The following is a 23,669-nucleotide window of genomic DNA, read 5'->3' as shown; positions in this document are numbered from 1 at the left end:
CTCTTCCTCTCCTCACAAGGAAGTTGTGACTGCAGTGAGGTCTCCCCTCAGTCTCCTCCAGGCTGAACAAGCCCAGTGCCCTCAGCCCCTTCTCACACAGCTTCCCCTCAAGGCCCTTCACCACCCTCGTGGCTCCTTTGGACACTCTCTAACACCTTAATGATGTTACCCAAATTCTTCCCCCTGCTCCAGTTCTGGGAACCATAGGATCACAACTGTTGCTGTGGGTATTTTTCCTTGGCTTTTCTTTGGAAACAGACATTGCATAGGAAGTGGGCTGTAGCTGTCCTGGGTCTGCAGGCACGAGCCTACACCCTTGCACATCCTCCCTGATGGGTACCCACAGGATTTTTTCTCAAGCAAGGGAGAACAAGGCAGAGGCAAGTGTGAAGGAGCAGACAGGACAATTGCAGGGTGGGATGGAGGGATAAGAAGATCTATAGCCAGCAGAGCACCCTCAACTCCTGAAATACATCCTTGGGGTATTAAGTCATGAGAGGCCTGGGACATGACAAACACAAAGGCAGGACAAACGTTGCCTTTCAAGGAGGTCTGCTGAGGGAACCTCTGCAAGGTTCCAGAACTGCCCATGCTGCAGCCAACAGAGCCCACAGTCTTCTGAAACAAGAGGGATTCAGCTAGCACTGCTTTAGAATTAATAGCTTGGAGGACAGGTGGAAAAGAAGAGCATGGAGCAGATTCTGTTTACCAGCCCACCCCTGCAGCACTACAAGGTGTCAGAGATTTCCTCCCTTGTGTGTGGGCTGTGCGCCCCTACATGACCCCCCAGGAGATTTTATGGCCATTGTTCACCCTCCTGCCTGCATTTTAGCACATGGACACCCAAAGAATATGACTCATCTTTTCCCATGTTCTAATGAATTACTTCCACGTGCCTGAAGCCTCTTAACCTCAATCACACACCTCTGTGCATGCTTATCTCTGTTTCATGTGTTAACCACAGAAAACACTGATAATATTACCTTTACCCTTCCTCACACAATAATCCCAGGCAAACGCAGCATAAAGGTTATGCACTCACCCTAACATTTATTACTTTACTACAGATGTATAAAACAAGTTGTGAAGTTTATCTTCTTGCTCTTGTCAACTGTTTTCAAATACTTGAATCACAAACACGTAGTTGAAAGTGACCTGAAAGGGATGGTTATCAGAACTGAGACTGGAGGAATTTCCAGCTCTGTTTTGTTTTTCCATCCCCAGACTGATTAAGGTCCAGCTCAGAGGTGGTGACTTGGATTGTTTTTATTTCAACAGTACCTGAATGAAGGCCCTGCAATGGAGGCCACCTGCCTCTGTCCTGTCCAGGCAGGACACAGCTATTGGTCTGAGACAGAGGAGGGCAAGAAAGTCTTAATTAAATTTAAAAAAAAAAAAAAAAAACAAGAAACAAAAAAGCCCTAAAATTTGTAACAATAAGGCCCACAACATTTTGCTACAGTAACATATGCTGTAAATCAGTTAAGCTCTTAGGCATGTGTTTAAGAAAATGCATGTCTAATTTTGCTCTGAAAAGGCTTCTGTGTAGGTAAGTGATGTTTGGCATGAGATCTCTGTGACTGTACATAGTAAACAGATTTGCTGCCAAAACCAAAGTCTGCCTGACAATCACCACAGCACACCTTATTGCTGAAATATGTCAGATGAAGGTCACAACAAGTATTAAGTAACTATCCAAAAACACAACAGCTAGCGATACCTGTGGCTAAATCAGGTCCACACTGATATTCACAAGACATATTTAAAGGGCTGCAGAGACATGACAGAGACCAGCCCAGCAGTGATGAGTGAAGACTTTTGCTGTGTCCCAGCAGCCTACTCTGGACCTTCAGACACCACTTCTTACACACTCCATCTGTTTTCAAGTGCACTCCCCGTGCTACAGCACATGGATCTGCTTTTCCATGCCACAGATCCCACCCACCAAAGCATTCCCTTGCAGAACTGCTACAGAAAACACAAAGACACCTTATTAACTCAAAATATTTTATTTTCCAATTTTGAAGTTGATTGAACTAGCAGCCAACCACCTCAAAGCTGTTATATGAAATTCAGTATTGCTCTTCAAACCTATGTATGTACTTGTGGCCTGGATTACATTGATATAAAGCAAAATCAGGAATATGCTAATAGTCATAATGTTAAAATACATTAAGAAGATTTCTCATGTTGAGAATAAGTTAGCTGATCCCAGTTAATTCTAATGCACTCTAATGAAGAGTAAAAATTTTCACATAAATTATTTTTCAAGGGAAAAGTGCAGATTCTCTCAAATTACTGCAGTTCAAGAGTCTGTATTAATTTCCCAGACTGTCTACTTAGAAAAAAAAAGATTAAACATAAAAATTGCACCAACCGTTTCAAAACAAAAATAATTCAAGTTTTCTGCTATAATGGAATCCTTCAGTTGTTAAAGAAAATATTGTTTCTGATCTCAATCAGAAAGAAGAAAACATTTTAAGTCAGCCCCAATTTCTACTTCAGGTGGTTCACTAGTTGTTTTCAGAATATTTCATTTCCCACCAACTCTCAAACTGAATGCAATGTTTTAATTCAATGCAAACCATAAATAAAGCCCCACTGTGTGTTGGAGTGGGTCCAGAGAAGGGCCACAGAAATGATGAGAGGGCTGGAGCACTTCAGCCTATGAAGACAGGCTGAGTGAGATGGGACTGTTCAGCCTGCAGAAGAGAAGGTTCTGGGAAGAGGCCACCTTATTGTGGCCTTCCAGTACCTAAAGGAACTGCAAGAAAGATGGGGACACCCTTTTTAGCAGGGCCTTTTGAAATAGGACAAGGGATAAAGGTTCTCAACTACAAGAGTGTAGAATTAGAGTTTATATATAAAGAAGAAATTTTTAAGGTGAGAGGTGTAAAATAATGGAATGGGTGGCCCAGAGAGGTGGCAGGTGCTCCATCCCTGGAAACATTCAAGGTCAGATTGGATGGGGCTCTGAGCAGCCTGATCTAGGTCAAAATGTCCTGCTCACTGCAGGGACTTGGACTAGATAACCTTTAAAGGTCTCTTCCAACCCAAAGAATACTGAGACTCTATCTGCCTGGCTTTGCTCTCTTGCCCTTCTCTGGACACACTCCAGCACCTCAATGTCCTTTTTGTCATGAGGGGCCCAAACCTGAATGAAAGATTTGAGGTGTGGCCTCACCAGTGGGACAGTCCTGCCTGGTCCTGCTGGCCACGCTATTGCTGACACAGGCAGGTGCCACTGGCCTCCTTGGCCCCTGGGGACACACTGGATCGTGGTCAGCTGGGGGTGACCTGCACCCCAACAGTCCTTTCAGCCACTCCATCCTCACAGACCCTGTTAGTGCAAGGATCCTGAGTATCATTGTCCCCATTTTCCAAGCAGAGAACCAAAGCACCATGTAACACCACAGACCAGAGGCAGAAGATATCCCAAACTCCTACTTTCCTTTTTCAGGCCACTGGCAGAGAAGCTGCTGTCCACAAGAACACCTGACATATTTGCAAACAGTAACTGTGTATTTACCAATTTAAGAGGTGAATTGCCAAGGAATGTAAAAAGTCTTGCACTAGAGAGATCATTGTTTCTGTAGGTGGAGAGCTCACATGGGTTTGGGGATTTCAGAACAAACACATGAGACTGTATTTACTGACCAGAATTAGCTATGGTGAGCTCATGGCATAGAGTGAGAGGTGATCTATTGTAATGGAGGAAGCATGGAAAAATGCTGTGTTGGACATATGACAGCAATCCAGGGTGAAAAAAAAGGTTTAAAAGTCAAAAAAATGAAAAATAATCACTCTGAATTAACTCTAAATCATAGCCATTCTAATCAATAAAAAATAAAAGAAAATAAAATCATATTGTAAGACAGATTGGCACCATCAAGTGCTCAGTAACAGTATAAAATGGTATCACATCTTAATAAATTACATGGTGTGAAAAGACTCACACCATGCATACATTCTTGGATAATCAACAGGATTATCTTTACTAGTCCTTTCAGTACTGCAGCTCACAGGCATTTATGCCAGAAGTTGTTTGAACATGGGCAGTGGCGATTTTTGGTGTAAGAATATGCTAGTGCCTGAAGTTGATCTTGCAGCTCCTGCATAACAGGAGCACAGGAGGCTTCTAAACCTTTGGCAATCCATCTTCAACAATTGCACCATTCAGGGTAATCTTAGGAGTCTGCTTCTTGTCCCTGGGTTCTTCAGCCACACACTCTGGAGGCTCTAGGTCATGGTATTTTCTCCGATAGACCACTCTAGAGATTACAGTTATCAGAAACATTTCCATGATGAGCAGCTGATGGGCTATATCTGCCAAAAAAAAAAAAAGAAAAAGGGAGACAAAGAAAAGCCCCCAAAAGGGGAAATTACTATCAGACAAAAAATGAGTAATTGGCTTATTAATTTTCACCTGTGCAAAAGGAACAAACTCTGTCATCCTGTCCCCACATCTCTTGCACTCAGCAATGACATCAGTTACAGAATTACAGTATTACCCATCAATAAGCATCCAAAACACAAGAGATTTAACAGTAATTATGCAGGTTGATTTCTTTTCCTATCATTTCTGATTCCAGCTCTTTTCATTATCAAGTTGTTCTCTATAACCATGACAGCTATAAAACTTTTGCTCTTGTTTTTAAGCTAAAAAATTAGATTCTCCAACAGCTAGTGATACTATGAAATTTGTATTTTGGGAAAACACCAGAGATTTCCATTAGCAGCACTGAACTGGTACTTTTATAAGTAAATGAAGAACATTTTTACCCCAGAAAACTTACATGATCCTCTTACTGTAGAGGAGAGTGGTGGAGCACAGGGAATGATTTTTTGTGTAGCGAGCATGTTGATAATAGTGATCTGCAGGTGGTTCAGAATGACAATAAACTGCACCAGAAAGGGAAAACAAACACCTTAGCTACCAGAAAGGGGTTTATAATTCACACAACAATTCTGCTTTAATAACAGAACCTCTTTTGCCTCACTCCTCCTTGTTTGCCCTCCCTTTCTCTCCATCTACCAGCAGGGTGCCTGCCATTCTGCAGAATTCATCTCAAAGTCAGGATGATATTGCTCTGAATAGGAGTATTATATTAATCCTGGACTTGAAAAGTATTTCTTCTCAGCTCTTCATTTGGGAGGTACATTATACACAGACTTCCCAGCAGGGATTTCAAATGATACTGCCTTCTAATTAATTGGTAACAATGTTTAAAAAATGCCAGTTAATTTGACCCATGAGCACATGTTCTTCCTTAAGAAAGACCCAAAGAACATTTTTCCTGTTGTCTCCTCTTTTTGCCACAGCAGGGAGGTGTAGTGGTCCCCAAATGATATGAGACTGGCTTCTTTGCCAGAAGGTATGAGGGACTCTTCACAGCTCGAGTTCAGCAACCAGCCCTTGCACATCCACTACACTGAGCCAAACCTTCACTGCCATGGAGTTATCCAAGTGCCTCAGTGGAACTGCTGGAGTCTTAACCCTCAGCTCAACAGAGTTTGTCATCCTGAACCTGAATTTACCCCAACACAGCTTTGCAGGTGTGACCATCCTGTTTATTTCCTTTATAAGTGCTTAATCATTTACCTAACCTCAGTGCACCAGCCTTGATGTATGTCCTGTTCAAGAAGGATGCACATGCAAGAATTCTGCTGGATTCTATTCAGAGTGATGTGGAAGAGTGGGGCCTTGTCCCTGTGCTTTTTCAATCTAACCTATTCCTTACTATTTAATGATTCACAGCCAGTATTTTCACTATTATCTAATTCTGAAGTGCAGAATGGCCAAAAAAATAGTGTTAAAACATTATATTGTGGAATGCTGAAACAGTTTGAACAAGAGCCACCCACACAATGCAACATATCCTCCCTGAGGTACACAGCAGCACTTTAACATTGCATTTCAGGACACCACATCTGCAAGGCTTCCTTCAAGCCTCACAGAAAGTGCTGTTGTGATTTCTGTGGTCTTAACATAAATAGATATTATATGGCTTTCACATCTCCAGCACTCCTGGAAAGCACTCAAAGTGAAACTGAACAGCAGCCAAGGAGAGGGCTTCAAAGGGATGAAGCTTTAATAAGGTAAAAATATGGCTTTGCACAGTGTATTTAATGGGAAAAAAATACCATGAATTTTCAACAAAGGAGCAAGAACTAGAGAGGCAGAGTGGTATCAGCAGTTAAGAGAAATTCTTACCAGAAATATTAAAGTTCTCACCTGATAAAGAGCAAACTTTGGGATAATGTTCTTACACTTAAGGAGAATCCTAACTTTTCGGAACATGATTCCCACCGCCCACAGAGCAAAAAGGGTGAGGGCACCAACGATGCAGCTGATCCACAGTGCAGGTCCTCTGGGAGACAACTGAGAAGCAAATCAGAAACCTGATAGAACCTTCACTGTTTCCAGGAAGAACTTGTGAACAAGTTAAAATACTTGTTTCTATCTCCATGAAAGCTGCAGCAGCAGTTGCTGGGTTTTGCAGGGAGAAACTGCCCAGTACCAACTGGAGTGTTGGCTCTCCTCCTGCAGGCACCAGCACGGAGATGTGGTCAGTGCCAAGTGACAACCCCTCAATGGTGCAATTGCCAGCCATGGAGTGTGTGCCTTTTCAGAGACCCCAGCAGCACCTGGCAGTGCTCAACAGCTCATGAGAGCATGTTCAGCCTCACATCTCAGATGGGTCATTTGTTTTATACCATGAAACAACAACAAAAATATTACTTCTAGTCTGAGTTATCCAAGAGGTGCCAAATTATTATCAGATACAGACTTCTCCATCATCTTGCAGGCTACAAGTTGCATGGTACAAAGAAGTACAGTACTATCTTTTCATTTTGCACAGATATAAAAATCACCATGACTTACTGAAAAAAAAAGAATTAGGCTTCCTGTCAACATGCCAGTACATACACTTGTTTTGTAAGGCTGTACCTTACAAAACACAGGGCAGACACATCCCACAGGGCAACTTGCAGTCCTGCTGTTCTAACCATACAAGCTGGGAAATGTATTGCAGCATAATCTGATGCCCAACCCCCCTGATGTCTAATTTCTTTCCAAGAGAGCCAGGGAAAGCAGAAATTAGATGCTACTGGTCTCAAAAGAATACAGGAAGGACTCACTTGGAAGTGGTCCCAGATTTCACAGTTTAGTTGTAGGCTAAGATAGTTACATCAACCCTGAAACCTATGGATTTTGAGGCTGCTCTCTGATTAAAATAGTTACTTACATTGTAAAGGATGTAATTGTCATTAGTCCAAAGTACTATTGATAAAAATACGAGCACAGGCCGAAAGACAGCAAACTGAAAGGTGCTCAGCTGCAGCCAAAAGAGGGTTTTCCTGGCCAAAAAAAAAAAAAAAAACAAACAAAACAACAAAAACCAAAACAATAAATAAGTTAGTTAGGCCAAGATCATATTAGCAACCTTAATAACATGTTCTGGATACTGTCAACTGCAAAATGTTTTCACTCCAGTAGCAGTGGCTAAAATCTGGGGAGGAACAGCTTCAAAATTAGAAAATATTTCCAAGAATTTCCCAATGTTTATTTTAAATTTTTATTTAAAGACTCTTCAAAAGCAATACATTCCCTGCTCTGCAGCAAGTACTACTAACCAAAGCTGGGCAAAACCTGATGTCTTTCTCTGCCCTGAAGCCAACCAGGAGACAGTAGCTGCATAACCGGTTTCTGAACAATGATGCCATTTGCTCTTGCCTTGTTGCCTTATTATTTCAGTGCTCCCATGAAATTGGACAAATCAGCCTGTTCAGCCACTTCCTAGTCCTGTGGTAGATCAAGAAAGGGAATCACACAGACCTAGGTGAAAGGACTGTGGTTTTCCAGTGCATCATGAGGAGTACCATGTAAGCATCTGGGTTTGCTCGTCTGTGGTGTAACAGAAGGAAGGAACAGTCTCTCACTCAGCAAATTGCACAAGGCCAGCAGGACAGCTCAGGATTCCTTCACCTCTGTCAGTGTAAAGTGGGTCCAGAACACAGCCTGCTGGCCAGCCAGCACTAAAGGCCACCAGGAAAAAGGCAGATGAACTTTCTAACAGAGGGCAGGAAAGCTGACTGGCCTGAACTGTCCTTCAGCTTCCACAGAAGTTGCAGCTGCTACAGCTGCCTCATGTTTTAGTGTGTAACTGTGCATTATTTCCCATACTTTCAGTGTTGTTTTCACTGGAGTTCCTTGGGCCCTTGACACTGCCACCAGAGATGTCTCACAGACAACAGGCTGCCATTTAGTGTGCTAAAGGATATAGCCATGAACGAGGAATTACAGAATTGCTCAATGAAAATAGCTAATCTCGTGGTTACAAAATTATCAACAGCACATGTGGAAAAACCTGCAATGGGCCAGCCACTTAATGTGTGCTTTTTCAAAGATTTAATATTCCCAGAGGGCTTTAAAGGATAATACATATGACAAACAGTGCAGTCACTGCAATGCCACGAGTTGTTTCCCTCTTTAACATGGGCCCATCTTTATTGATCACCAGACCTCTTCTGACACATCTCTCCCTATTGCATGGGTTGTTACATTGCCTTATCTGTACCTTGTTGTGTTCCCCAGGACTGCAGATATATATACATATTTTTTTTAAAAAATGGATCTATCCCTTGGGGTAGCTCCCTGTTTTGCCATAAAATACCTATGGAAGGAATGAGAAACTGACTTTTCTCCCTATAATTTGCCAATATATATTTTTTTAAAGGTGCCCTGCAATGGGAAAAGGCTAGAGGTTAGAAGCAGAGAGCAGATGGGTTTCCCAGTAGTACAGACACAGGAAAAGGAGACCTAAGCCCTCTACAGAGCAAAAATCTTTTTTTGTTTTTTGGTTTTTTGGTTTTTTTTTTTAACAGGCAGCTGTCCTTCCTGCCAGCTATAATAGGCACTGTCTAGTTCCTGAAATGAGTTCATATCAGCTGACATTATCCTGCATAAGCTGCCATTGGGCTGAACAACAGAAGGCAGAGTAGGGGATCCTCTCCCAATATACAGAGGGTTCATAGATACGGGATATGTATAGATAGCTATACAAAGGGTGATAGACATGGGAAGAAAAACAAATAAAAGTATATTTTTTTATTGGTTTACTACCTCTTCTTCTTGGTACCCCCTCCATGTAAATATTTTTTGTTACTCTATTAAAATAAAAAACGGAAGCCAAAGTTTAAATTCTAATACCAAAGGAGGCAGTTTAAGGAGAATTTATTGTAATAAAAAATTAGAATTTTTGAAAATGCATCAGAAACCACTATGCTGTGTTCTGTTTGATGCTTTCTTTTAAACAGATCATAAAGTCCCTTAGGTCCCTCTGACACTTAAGTCCACACCCTCATAGAAAACTCTCCTTTATACATTCAGCCCCTCAGATTTTGCTTATAAGGAGAGAAAGAGTCTCCTGTTCTATGCCAGTAGGAAAGCTCAGGGAAATACACGAGGCTTCCAGGCTGTGGAGAGGTGTGTAAGTGACAGGGTGGCACTAACCAGAGGAGGAGCTCTACCAGGCAGAGCTCAAAGGACAGATTTATGTTACAGTATATTCGTTCCTGTAGCTCCCCATCCTTACCCCTCTTCTCAAAGATGCTTTAATACTAAGTTTATAAAAAGAAAACATCTGCTTTTGCCTCACCAGACAATGCCATTTCATTGAGAACAAAGCTTTACAAGAATTACATCTACTTTTTGTTCTAAAAATTATTTTAATCTCAAGTAGTTTTAAAGTCAAAATTAGAATGAAACATTTCCATTTTATCAAAGTGAGAGAAATTTTCTATAAAGAGAAACTCCATTTGATAATTCTGCTTGTGAAAAATACCCAATCTCAAGACATTTGTTCCCTTCTGGAATGAAAAGAAACTGAAATGTCAGTTGTTAGGTTTTCTAGAGTAGAAATTTCTCCTCCCATGCACCTCTGCATTATAGAAATGAAATCAATTAGTGGTGGTGTAAAGCCCCAAAGAGATGATATTATTTAAGAGACAGTTTGAGATGGCTGAGACTGACTTTTGGGAAGTTTTACTGTAATCCTGGCCCTGCCAAGCTGGCTGAATTCCAGCAGCTGTTTTCAAGCTGAGAATCCTTAAAAGGGTGGCTCACCTGGTGATGGGCACGCGAGGGAGGCAGGGGCAGCAGCAGCAGCAGGGCCCGGTGCTGATGGTGAAGTGACCATTTTCAAACCGTCTGAGGAGCACCTTCTGGCCTCCACACTCTTTAATCATCATCATCAGAAACTTGTGGATAACTATAGCAAAAAATCTAGGAGAGGAAGAGAATTCCAGCTTAAACTTGCCTGTGTGTCTCATATGCCTGTGCAGGCCAGTGCCACCTTCTGTACAGGGTTTCTACAGCTTCTGCTTTGCAATCAACAAAAATTCTAACTTTATCTTTGAGACATCTTCTGCTTTCCATCACCTTGGAGGAGCAGAGCTGCCCTAACCTCACTGAAAGAGAAATAAACTGAGACACAGAGTAGGTGTGGGATTCCCTAAAGCCACTCTGGTGGCTGGTGGCAGAGTTGGTATTAAAGCACAGGCTTTCCTGGCCCAAATCAGTCTGGCTGTATTTTTCCATAAGTTATCTACTTCTGACTAGTCAGAACTTTTTTGAACAAGTCCTCTTCCTCCTCAAACATGGCTTTCAACCAACAAACATGGCTAGGTTCACATAAATAGCTATCATTGAATGTGCTGGCCCAGGCAGGGTGTGGCTCCTCAGCAGACAAAGCACCGATTGCTGCAACCCCACCTCTCCCTCCTTTCCCAGCTGCACATTCTCAACCCTACCCAGGAACTACAGATTATGCCACCAGACATGGAAATCAAATCAATAAAAGAGGTCCTCTGCTGCACTGGCTGCAGCTTGGGCAAGGGAGAAGAGGGGATTTAAACATGCTTGAAGTGCCACAGGGCTAGATTTTTGGAAGTTTCTGCAATCTGCACTACCTGCACACACTGTTACATGCCAACAGTATTCCCTACTGTGTTGTCCCTTCTCTTTTAGTCATCTCCAGATCTGGACTTCTCAGGGCCACAGCAAACCCCTGCTTGGTCCTGCCCACCAGGGCTGTGCCATCACCTCCAGAAAGCAAGGACCACATTTCTCCCTTCTCTGTGCATGCCAGAGCTGTCATGCTCACACATAAAGGGCTTTTTTCAGGACAACTGTGGAACATTTTTACATTGATATTCTCATTGGGGGCTCACTTGGCACCCTTAGTAATAGACCTCCACAGCTCATCATTTGTAAAAGTGCAGGGAAGAAGTCACAGGCCAGACTCTCATTCCACATGTCATGCAGAGAGAGAAAAGACAGACTACTGCTCCAAAGAGACTGTCAATTCAAGGAATCAATTACATGCGAGTCATAGATCCTTCACCCTGATGTTCCCACACCAGGGGACTGTAGCACTGGGAACTGTTTCAGCATTTTCCACCTCCCAGGAGAGAGCTGCCAAGAGATTTCAACTCAAACAAAAAAAATTACTGAATTGTTAAATTTACAGAATGACTGTGTTACCAAGAACAGCAGATGTTTAAAGGGAAGAAATTCAGGGTTTGGAGCAACACCTAGAAACAAGCAGAATACTCACATTCCTGCTGTGAAATCTGTGAACATTGCTGAGCGAGGAATCCACATGCCAATGCATGAAGTAGTAGAGATCACCTAAAGAGAAAAGGCAGGAAGGTTGTATGAAAGGCAGAGATGAAGCTCGTGTGGCTCCTGTGGATTTTCAGGGAAGCCCTATTTTCAACACTGAATTTTATCTCATTTCTATGTTAACTTACTGGAGCTGCAGCATTAATCCAAATAATGATTGATCTTTTGGAGGAGGGGATTTTCCTGTAGATGTAGACTGCTTCCTCTATAAACACCAGAATGGCAATGAGCGTCATCAGAGTCAAGGTTGCAAAGAGAAATCTCCCTGGTAGGTCAAGACCTGCAGAGAGAGAAAAGGAAACAGACAGTTCTGATTTATTTCATGAGGTTTTCAAACATTAATGTAACAACACCATCTCTGAGGGGCTTCTTTGCCCCACTCCTGCAAATACTTGCACTCATCCCTAGTTACACAGGCAGACCACTGACTCCACAGAACCCATTCAAATACTGAAGTTCATGACTAAATCTTTCCAGGATCCACAGACAGCAGGTGGGAAGAATACACGTTCTGTGGGAGCCCAGAGTATTCCTCTGGCTTCCCTGGGAGGTTTAAGACCCCCCTGGTGGGGTCCCCAAAGACCCTCGAATGAGACCCAGGTGTCTCAGGAGCTGGATTTAGCTGCTTGGAACAATTTGCCAACATTGAGAGAAGAAATGCAAGCTGCAAAAATAAATAAAGTGTAAATTAGACTGTTAGAATGTAGAATAAGTAGATTTCTAGAATGTTTATATTAAGGGGCTCGTGGCCAACATGGAGAATTTGGGGCATGGATACTTTTTCCTCCTTCTTCTCCATGTCATCCATGCTGGGTGACATGCTGGCACTTTTAGATTGGATGTGAACAAAGCTGGACCATGTTATAAGACTGGAGTGTATTGGGAGTCAAGTGTAAATACCTAGTACATAATTTAGAGTATAAAAGATAAGTCTTGCCTCTACCAGGCAGGTTCTGCCCTGGACGTCTGGCGAGCAGACTGCTGTTCGCTGGACAAAGCATTCCTGAGATAAGCAACAATAAACAACCATGAAAACCTCTAAGAACAGCCTCCTGCAGTCTCTCATCGGTGGGCATCGGAAAAAGCTGGGTTCCAAATCACCTGCATGTCCTCCAGAGGTGATCTCAGGTTTAAGGAGACACCTCGGGTTGTGACAATGTTCACCTTCTCAAAGCATTACGCAATAGTCCCTTGTAGAAAGGGGGAGTTCCGGGACAAATATCCTTAGGTGAATGTAAATATGTAGCAGAAATAAATACATAATCTGGGAACTTTTCCAGGCAGGCTACTAGCAAACATGTATATCACTTAGTATTAGTTCTCTGTTTCCATCATATGTTCATAGGCGTGCTACGTGCAACTTCCTTAGGCAGGCAAACTTACTAGAAGCTCGGTGGAATTTTGCAGGGCACATGAACAATGTAAGGAAAAGCTCCTGATATACCTAGCCTGAGATAAAACTTGACGTCTTCACCAAAACTATTTTTGCTTCTGCCTTAAAGCTGCATATGGATATCAACACCTGCCCATAGGGGATAGGTTTTATGTCTCCATTGACACTGGGTATGGATATCAACTTTGACCCACAGCTGATGGTTGAAATGCATTTTCTCCCAAGGGATGTGTTTCCAGAGACAGAAAGAAAAAGGCACGGCAGTGGAGTCATGTTTAATTTAGGAGAAGTTCATGTTCATCATCAACACTAACTTCCGCTGGCCCTGCAGCCTATCTGAAGGCAAAGCTGAGCCTCTGCCCCAGCCTCTTTAGCCTAATCTGCTTCAGAAAACCCCGGCACTTCCAGACTTGGCTGCAGGCGGGGCAGTGCACGTCTCAGTGGACATCTCCACTCCTTAAATCTCCCTGCACGGAGCCTGAGACCCGGTGCAGCTCCGGGGCCGGTCCAGCGCTCGGCTCCGCAGGTCCCGCCCGACCCCGCTCGGTGACATCGCCGCCGGGGCTGGGGCTGGGGCCGGGGCCGGGGCCGGGGCCGAGGCCGGGGCCGGGGCCGGGGCTGGGGCCGGGGCTGGGGCCGCGCCGGGCTCTCGCCCTGCCCCGGAGCCAGCGCGGCCCCCAGACGGGCGGAGGATCGGCCGGGACGGGCGGATGCCGGCCTCTGCTCGGGGATTTCCTCGCCGGGGAAGGACGGCGAAGGGGCACGGAACGGCAGGGACAGGGACAAGGATAGGGACAAGTGCAGGGCAGGGCCAGGGCCAGGGGCAGGGTCTCTCCGCCGTCCCGCCGCGGGTGGGTGCCGAGGGCGCTGCCGGGCAGGAGCCGCTCCCGGGTGTCCGGCGGGCACCCCCTCTCCTCCCGCCCCACACTCACTCCGGAGAAGATCCTCTGCGTAGGGCGGCTCCCTGGAGCCGCAGGATGAGCGCAGGGTCCCGTTCGCCTCGCCCTCCATGGCAGCGCCGGGGCTGGACGGGCGGCGGGGTCGGTGCGAGCCCGGCCGCCGGTCCCTGGCGAGTGCGGGCGGCGATCAGCGGCGCGGTGCCGGCGGCCGGGCCCGGTTAATGATTACCCCGGAGCCGGGGCGGGCGGGAGGCGCAGGGACCGACCCTACGGGGACCGACCCCGCAGGGACCGACCCCACAGGGACCGGCCCCATAGAGACCGACCCCACAGGGACCGACCTCGCAGGGACCGAGCCCACAGGGACCGGCCCCATAGAGACCGACCCCACAGGGACCGGCCCCATAGAGACCGACCCCATAGGGACAGACCGCTTCACGGGCACCGCCGAGCCCGGGGCAGCGCCGAGCCCACCCCGCCTGCCCCGGCCGCGCACGTTCCCGGCTGTTCCCTGCTGCTCCCCGCTGTTCCCCGCTGTTCCGGCTGTTCCCCGTGTCTCTGCCCGGTCTCGGTGGAGCTGCTCGGGGAGCCCGGCCGGCCCCCCCCGGGCCCATATTCCCAGCCCCAGGGTGTCGGGGCACCTGGGGCCGAGGAGCGCTGGCACCGGCCGGGGGGCGGGCGGGATGCCCAGGGCCGTGTCCGCCTTCGCTCCAGCCCCGGGGCACGGGCGGAAAGCTGCTGGGTCAATAGGGCAGGTGTTGAAGGGATTTTTCATGAAGCCCTTCACCAAAGACTTCCCGATCATCTTGGCTGCAGCGAGGTGAGATGCTGAAGGAGAGCACAGTGAGGGTAGGAATATACCGAGAGACTGTCCACTTTCCCACACGTTTCCTCTGCTGGAAGGATTCTTTCTGCAGCCTTAGCATTTTCAGGCTGTTTCCAGGAAAAGGGAATGAGTACTGAAATGATGGGATTTGGTGACCCACCAAGTTGTTCGGGATACTCGGGCTGAAAGCTGGCTAACCCTGATGGTTACAGCGCTGAGTGATGGAAGGACGGAGACACACCATAACAATGAGCAGAGAGAGGTGTCAGGGGGAGGACAGTCCTAATCACCCGTGCAGTGATAAACGATTGCCCCTCACGAAAAAGATCCTCAGGGTACAATGGATAGTCCTCAAAAATGACAGCAAGAGTCAGTATGGGACAAAATGCAAAGGACTGAGAAATTTGTGGATACATAAAGGAAGACACAAAACAGCAAAAATACATATGGAGGTCTCCCTTCACCATGGTGGTGTTCTAGAAAGTTGAACAAATTGAAGTGAGGTGGTGAGGAATTTAGGGACATTTTTAAGCACCAAGGGCCCCTGTGGTAAGGGCTGCCATCTTGCAGTTATCACAGGATTTCCAAAGGTTTTACAGGAAGGGACACTGAAACACTGCTTGATAGCACAAGGAGCACAAGGCTGCAGGGGAGAACTGGACTGCTTATTGCCTAACACCAGCACCCAACTGAGAGAAGGCAGGCTTCTTCCAGAGTGGCAGGATTGGGAGCAAAACAGATGAGGCTACTGGCAGAGTGTTCTGTTACTGTCAGGAGAGCTTGGTTACAGATCAAAGTAATTTATTTTGAGTCCTCTTTGGCATTGTTGACATTGTTTGCACTGCATTGAGAGGTGAGGATGAAAACCTTCCAGTTTTACCAGAAGGGATGCGACAGTGAGTAGCTGTTGGAATGTGGTATCTGCCCAATTTTCAGAGTCTGCTCAGAGCATTCTCCACCCAGCACATCTGCTGCTGCCCAGCTGCAGAAACATACAGGCAAAATCCATGAAACACTGTTCCAGCTTATTTTCTATTTGAAAGTCTGTTTTCTCATCCTGAGGAAATGGTAGTATAGAGGGAAGCGACCTTAAAAGACCATTCTTTTTCTACACAGTTTGCTTGATTTTTTTTAACCAGCTATTTTCAGGTGGTCACATATTCCAAAATGAAACCGAAAGCTCATTAGGATTGCTGAGATTTAAGGATGGCCCAAGGCCTTTGAATGTTCTTCCTGAGCAGACACAACAGGATTCCAGTCTGTTGCTGTTTTGGTTGCCAGGTCCTTGTATTCCCTGAAAGCTAAAAATAAAAACCCTTACCTGTGAATTCCTTTTTCTGAATGAGGCAGGTTTGGCAATGCTTATGTTAATGACATTCATACACTAAGTAAAAGAGACTCAATAATTCCTTGAATTCCTCTTCAGCAGTGCCCTTTCTGCTCTGCTCTCTAAGCCAAATGCTGTGTCTCTACATCAACAATGGATCCTTCAAACTCCCATAAGCCTGAATATTCTTTCCTCCCAGCTTCACTATTCCAGTTTTTGGTTTAACCTGTTAGTTCAATATATTGTATTTTCCATGAAAAATCAGCCAACCAACCAACAAACCAAACCCCAAAGCACTAGAAGAGTATTTATAAATGGACCACCTATCCATTTAGATGCATCAAGAGATTGTCACAGAATAAAAACCACCTCTGAAAACAGTTCCCTGCCTCTGTTGACCAGGGGCTTTTGAGAATTTTGTCCCTTCCAGACATTTCACAGCTCAGACTTGTTTCTTCTTAAGAAACTTTTGCTTCTACTTTGCCCCTTTTCTTCTACTTGTGTTCATCTTTTAAAGAACATTGCAGATGCTTATCTTTCTTCCATTTTTATGATGACTTTCATTTTCCCCTGCCTCACTGCAGGGATTACTGGGTCATCTCAGCTCTGTGGAACAGGATGCCTGCTGTGATCATTGCCCCATGGCACATGGTCCAGAGGAGCTGATGCCATCTGTGGTGTCTCCCTGAAGGAGGAATACTGGCCTCCAGAAGGGGACACAGTCCCTCTACCCCATACTCATGGACCCCATAGACAAAAAAACTGATGTCAGCCCTGGCTCAGAAACTGAACAGCAGGAGATCCTGCTGCTATCTCAAAGCTCCATTGCACAGGATACGTAGGACAGGCTATTGCATTTTGGTTGTAGAAGTGCAGCAGATATCAGCATCATCAGTGCAGGTGGGAAAGGTGGGAAATGCAGCCCCTCTCACAGCATCATTGGGTCTGGGAAAGACCTGGAAGATGATTGAGTCCAACCACAAACCTAACATTGCAAACAGTTCTGAGGCAAGGTTAACTCACCTCCTGGAGGGGTGCACAGACTTCAAAACCCTTACATTCCTTTAGTCAGTGAAAATGTACATCACCTGGAGAAGGTTCCAGCTGATTCTGAAAGGGCCTCAACAACTTTGAACTCCAGGGACAGATACCAATATGTGGAACAGCTGCATTGGCTAAGTGAAGTTAAAAAACAAGGTAGGCATTGAGTTGTAGATGAACATTCTCCAGAAGTGCCAGAAGGAAAGGTTACAATTCCTACCTGATTCTCTTCTGCTGACAGTTCTGGTCATGAGCTCCAACCACACAGGTAAATCAGCCAGTTTGACAGGCATAAATTATTTTAACTGTTTAACCTCCTCCCACTGTATTTGCTTCAGACAATTTGGAGACTAACTGATTCAGAGTGGTGAACTGAATCATCCCAGAATGAGCCTAACACTCATTAATGGGAGAGGTAATTATCCTTTTAAGTGCTGTTGCTGGATTTGAAATGCTACATTTCTACACTAATTTCATGAAAAAGGAGGTAGAGCTTGAACAGTACCTCTTCTAGAGTGTGGACACAGGGAGCACTATAAAAGTACTTGCAACTATGCTTATATGAAAGGATGTGATCTATACTGATGCAAGAAACTCATGTCAGTAAAAACTTGTGCAAAGGAGTCTTTAAACTTGGGTTAATATTTCAATACAATGAAAGCAACTGGTTCTTCATTCATTTTTCATTCATTTCATTCATTTTGTGATGTACAGAAAGCAAAAAGAAATAAATATAAAGAAAGGAACATTCACAGAAAGGAAAGAAAAAATGAAAGATGAGAGGAAAAATAATACTGACTGATGATTTAAAATAATGTCAAACCTAGACTTAATTAATTCACTCTCAGGAAGAGAGATATCCCCAATTCCCTTTAGAAATAAATTTAAATTCCCTCTGTGTGCTCTGCCAAAACAAAGCTATGTTTTAGTGAAACATGAAGCACTAGGTGAAAATTCAGAGGAACTGGGTGAAATTTCAGGAAAAGAAAACCACTTTTTGAGGTTTTGTCCTGTTGAGCAGAGTTCAAGATAACAGAACAAATTTGTGTTAGAAAAATAAGTCATCAATTTTCAGTGCTATAGGAGACTGTACATCACATTTCTTGCAGGTTTGGATACCCAGATAAGAACCAGGAGTGTAATCTAAAATTGTTCAGATTCCAAGGGAATGTACATGTTTAATAATTAAATTAAATCTTGTTTTTCAGCTATAACACAATATACAGTTGGCATGCAAGTCAGCCTTTTGCACTATAAATCTGTTGATTTTTCACCAACCACCAGTAATAAACTACCCATTTCAGGAAAGATGGGTCATTAATGTAAGAAAAGGAACATCTATATCGCTGTAAAAGGAAGGGATATGCTTGTTATCTGGTTCATGACACCAACCATAAAAATAAATAAATACAGTCATGACAATGAAATAAATTAAGATAACAAAACTGAATCATAATTTTAGTGCTTATTTGGGTGGACAAATTTCTACCTTAAAAAGAATATCAGGTGTGCCAGAAGCTTTTATGCTCTTAAGATGAAAGCTTAGACAAAGCCCCTTATCAGTACAGAAGCAATAAAAAAGGACAGAGGGAAGCTTTCATTAAATCTGAAGCTAACAGGTTTGATTTTATCTTGCTTCCAAAGTAGCAAATCAATTTCTGGCAGTCAATAAAGGGGAGAAATACAGAGACAGAATCAAACTCTTAATTTTTAATGTATTGTTACACTTTCCACCAGTTGCAAGTAATTATTTGCTCTGTCTTACTCTTTTAAAGTAACTTAGGAGCAATTGCCTGTGTCAGTAGAAGAACAGAAAGGAAATTCAGAGTACTTCATAGTAGAACAAAGAGCTGAAAGAACCTTATAAAATTAGGAGCCCAAATTGGTGGTGGGGGGGCAGCCAACAATCAGCATCCTGAGGGAGAGCAGAGGCAGGAGTGCATTTTCCCTGCCACTGCTCTGATAAAGTACACATATTTGATTGCAGAGCTTTTCAGCAATGGAAGAAGTTTTTCCCCAAAGGAGTGTTGATGAGCAGTAAGACAAATACGCCTTAAGGACCAAGTAAATGCCACTCTGAGAGCATCTCATACGTATCCAAGGGCACTGATGGGCAAAGACAAACCTCACAGACCTTGAGCATCAAAAGGAATAGATAAGGATTAGGAAGTTCTGTCTCCAGGGTGAATTTCTGTAGATTTTTCCTTTCTAGTCCTGATTTATAACACCCAACTTCTAGAGCAGAACTGTCAAGGATTTTGAGGTTTTGTGTCAAAAATGCCAATTCATCTGAAGGGAGGCTTCTGATAAGAGGGGGGATTTTTAAAAGATTTATTGCCAGGAAGCTATTTTGTAACTTTGGTTTATGTAAAAACATTTCAGCTTGACATTTCCTACAGGAATCTGCTGTTCAAAGAAAATTTTGAAATACTAAACATTTTGAAAATCATTAAAATAAAAAAGTAATGTAAATAAGTAATGTAAATAAGTAATGTAAATAAAAACACAATGCTTCAAAATGAGGAAATTACACAAATTCATTGATATTGATATTGATGTTGATATATTGACATTTTTTTTTGTGGAAGTTTCTGCTTTTCAGCTTGATTCAGGACACCAGACCCTATAAAAGCTGAGGACCTCCTTATGGAGTAGAGTTTCCAGAGACAAAACCATGCTGGATATAATGGTTTGCAGCAGTTTTCTGCAGGGGAGAGCAGGGTTCCCTTCAGAAGTTACTGATGTTGATCTGACTGGGGCATCTCAGGCACTCTGCCATTTATGACTCAGACTGATTTTTTCACAACAGTCAGGTGCTGGGCAGGACACATCATGCATTTCTTCCAACAGGTCATGACATGACAGAAATGCTTTCTGCTCTCTCTATACTGCTATTACTGGGAAGGAAAAAAAAAACAAAAAAAAAACAAAAAAACAACTAAACCCAAAAGCATAACATACACACACAACTGAAAAACTGTAATATAATATTACAATTAAAATATAGTAATATAATTTAAAACCCAAAACACAACATGCTTCAAAACTAGGGATATACTGTTCTGTGGAGCAAGCAGAGCACTCACCAGCAAATGAGGAGAAAAGAACACACGTGTATGAATGCAAAATATTGTGAGCATGGACTTTAGTCACCATGGCAGTGAGACTGCCAGTGCCAGCAGCCTGGGCATGGGTGAAATCCTGCACTGCCTGCCTACAAAATCAGTGCTACAGCCTGAAACTGTACTTTTTACCTTAATATAAAGACAGCCTGTGAAAAAACTGAAGCTTCTATTTTTTTTCCCCTCTAAGTAATCAATAAAAATTATATTTTTAATGTCACAGTCAGGAAAATGTTTGTTGCTGTTTGAAAACTACCTCAATGCTATAGCTCTTTCTACATGCATGGGAAATTCATGGTTTAGAAAACACTGAAAAGCCACAGGCAGTGTCTGAGTTTGTAGTGAACTGTGAAGGTGAAAAAAGAGCACAAACATCCATATTAAATTTTGAATTTTTGTCCTGTAGTCCATGCACAGAGTCAAATGGAGAGGTGAATAGGTTTGGTAGAGAAGCAAGAGCATTTGGAGCAGAGTTTGGCTGGAAAGAATACAAAATTATTCTTCAAATAAACATTAGGCACACATTTGTAATAGCTCAATGATGCACTGTCTGCAGATGAAAACTGGAAGCTGTGCTTCAGAGGAACACCTAAAGTGTGCAGGGATAGCTGCTGGTCTGGGATGTTATGAAATAATACACAGATCACAGTAAACCAGAAAATCACGAAACTTGTTAGCAAGAGAAAGACTGCATAGCTGTCTGTAGTGCATCTCCCTGTCTTTGTGCAAATGGTGTCTGTCCCTCTGATCCATGTGTTGAGGAAATGTGCCCCAGACATGAAACTGCAAATCCAGGGGCAGCTCTTGTCATGAGGCTGGGGGTGCCCCCACTCGAGGACTTATTAACCTTGCTAAATTTTTTGTAGTTCTGCAGAAAAGGAAAAAAAAACACCCTGAAACACTAACTTGCAAAAGACCCTGCAGCCTTCTTTTGCACACCCCTGGATGTTTTTGCAGCCTCTGACACCTGTGGTGACCTGTGAGGGTTTTCCCTTCTGGAATTGGTGTTTCTGGTGTACCTGCATTGACACCCCTGGGGGTTCCACTGACTCTCCCCCAGCTCACAGAGACAGGCAGGGGCAACCCACACTCACAGAGGAAAACAAGGCATTGAAGAAAGCAATTGGGTCCTTCCCAAGGATACTGCCTTTTGTGGTGATTTTCAGTATAAAACAGCTAAATACCCACATTGTGCTGATATTGCCTTGATAATGAATAACCTCTACCACTCTGAGGGTTTATGATACTGTTCTCTTAAAATATTTTTTTCCCATTGTATTTTCATTTGGACAGAAATAGGGGTCTTGTGAATACAGTGAAGGAGATTCACAATAGCTGTGATATCTGTTTACTTTTGGCAAGAACTGTTTTGGAAGTCAAGCAGCCTGAGTTTGAGCTTTTTTTCATCTGTGAAGTGCAGTTGTGTGGAGGAAAGGGTCCCTCCAGAAATGGATACAGGAGGACAAGAAGCATTAATGTTTCTTTGTCATCTCACAAATAGAAAAGTGAATTCTTCTGATGCTTGTCCTATTTGGAATTGTATCATTTTTCGGCAATATTTTAAAAAGTGGCAATCAAATTCAAATGTTTGTCTTTGCTGGGCAGAACTGCTATGATTTATTCCAAAGTATAGGGTTAAAGGTATAAGGTTTGCAGAGGGAGTCTGGATAGCTTTATTATCTGGCATTTGTATTAGACAAAAGACTTGTTCAGATCAGCTTACTCCTTGAGCATAATGAGCCATAAATTACTAAAAATCCTATCAGCATATGTCACATCATCTTAGTAGCTGTCAGGGGGTACAGCTCAGAATTTGTGGCTGTCCAAAGAGAAAAATGGAGTCTGGAGTAATATAAAAAGTCATCACCAAATAATTGTAAGAATAAGCACAGATCAGCCTTAAAAAATAAACACAAAGTGTTATATAGTGAATATATATTTATAATTATTTAGAAGTTCAATTTTCTCTGCACTTTTGCCCCCTCAAGTCTTTGAATGGAATCTGATAGCCATGCTTCATTTCTTATGCTTCAAGCAAATATGCTGCAAAAATGCCACCTTCTCCTAATGCAGCTCTGCTGAAGCAGCACTGACACACTCCTGACAGCATTAATTCTCATGATCCATTGATATGGAAGACTACAAATTAAGCAAATTTGCTAAGACCTGCCAGAGATAAAAAGCAATTTGAAGTGGAATATGATTCTAATGAGTATTGTCATCTACTATGTACAGATCTTGATTTTATCTGAGTGCAGTTTTCTTCTATTCCTGGCACACATTCATCCTGCTTACTTCAAAGTGTTGATTTGTCATCCCCTTCCATCTGGAGCAAACACATAGGCACACACCACAGCCATCCTGAATGGAGACACAGGCTCCTGAGTGACTGCGGATTCAGGCTCCAGTTTGGAGAAATCTGCAGGGCAGGACTTTCAAGATATACCTTCCACAACCCAGGAGGGGTCTCTTTGGTGAAGGCTGGATGCCCATTTCATTAGGTGAAACTCAGAACCTCCCTTCACATAAGGAAGCAAAAGCAGTATCTTTCAGTAGACAGCTTGGAAGGTCCTAATTGTGTCTTTCAAGCTGAAATAGAAATTCCAACTCCAGGTCCACACCAACCTGGTGGAACACTGGGACAACAAAGGTACATTGAGGTGACTTACCTTTGGCTTGGTACACCTTGTGCATCCCACTTCTGCTCCCTTTGTAGGAAGGCTGGGGCTGAAGGAGAGATCTGTGTGATGTTTCTAGTGAGGACTGGGACCTTGGGTATGCAGGACTTGCTTTGGGCTCTCACCCACAGCCAGCAGCTGATATTTAGCAGGTGACCAGCCCCATCTCTACGGGCTGCTCTGAAGGCAGCAAGCTGATTTCTGTGGCATTTCTACCAGAATGAGGACAGCTGCAGCAGCATATCCCAGATGCCCATCCTGTCTGAGTACCAGCAAAGCCTCTTTTCACACCTGTCTCAGGACACTACTCTCCCAATGCAAATGCACGTACTGGATCAAGGTGAATTTCATCAGCATCTGCTTCAGGAAGGAAGGAGATGATTTAGTGCCACTAGGAATTGCACTGCTGAGCACTTTCTCCATATTTCTTGAACCATTTTCAAAACAGCTGTTACTTATTCCTCTTACATTTCATCATCTCAGGACATGGAATAGATATACATATTCCAGAGTTCCTGAGGGGACAAAATTCATTATACAGAGATTGTTAAAAAAATAGGAAAGAGAAAGAAAAACAGTTGTTTTTGCATGGTAGTGAGGCAAAGTTGTAGGAAGTGATAATTTTATTAGCCTCACTTGGGAAAACCAGGAAAGCTTTCAGATGTAAGAACCATCAGAGGCAGTGGTGTGTCAG

General features: G+C 43.6%; 1 protein-coding gene across 1 annotated transcript; it reads right to left on the bottom strand.

Annotated features, from left to right (window-relative positions):
• Positions 1–1,995: 1,995 nt before the first annotated feature.
• LOC130252290 (organic solute transporter subunit alpha-like) lies at positions 1,996–14,164 on the bottom strand. The gene is made up of 8 exons (XM_056489717.1): positions 14,015–14,164; positions 11,818–11,969; positions 11,622–11,695; positions 10,130–10,288; positions 7,251–7,362; positions 6,236–6,382; positions 4,797–4,902; positions 1,996–4,326 (listed from the first exon to the last, which is right to left on the bottom strand). The coding sequence occupies exons 1-8, from the start codon at positions 14,091–14,093 to the stop codon at positions 4,139–4,141; spliced, it is 1,017 nt and encodes a 338-aa protein (XP_056345692.1). The 5' UTR covers positions 14,094–14,164; the 3' UTR covers positions 1,996–4,138.
• Positions 14,165–23,669: the final 9,505 nt, after the last annotated feature.

The sequence above is a fragment of the Oenanthe melanoleuca genome, chromosome 1, assembly GCF_029582105.1.
Source record: "Oenanthe melanoleuca isolate GR-GAL-2019-014 chromosome 1, OMel1.0, whole genome shotgun sequence".
Lineage (NCBI taxonomy): Eukaryota > Metazoa > Chordata > Aves > Passeriformes > Muscicapidae > Oenanthe > Oenanthe melanoleuca.
This window is presented reverse-complemented; position numbering and strand designations above follow the sequence as displayed.

Excerpts from the sequence above, each read along its gene's own strand:
- LOC130252290 (XM_056489717.1), bottom strand. The coding sequence starts at position 14,093 with ATGGAGGGCGAGGCGAACGGGACCCTGCGCTCATCCTGCGGCTCCAGG. Across the intron at positions 7,363-10,129 it reads CCTCGCGTGCCCATCACCAG|GAAAACCCTCTTTTGGCTGC; the intron begins GTGAGCCACCCT and ends TTTTTTGGCCAG. Across the intron at positions 6,383-7,250 it reads ACAATTACATCCTTTACAAT|TTGTCTCCCAGAGGACCTGC; the intron begins GTAAGTAACTAT and ends TTTGCTTCTCAG.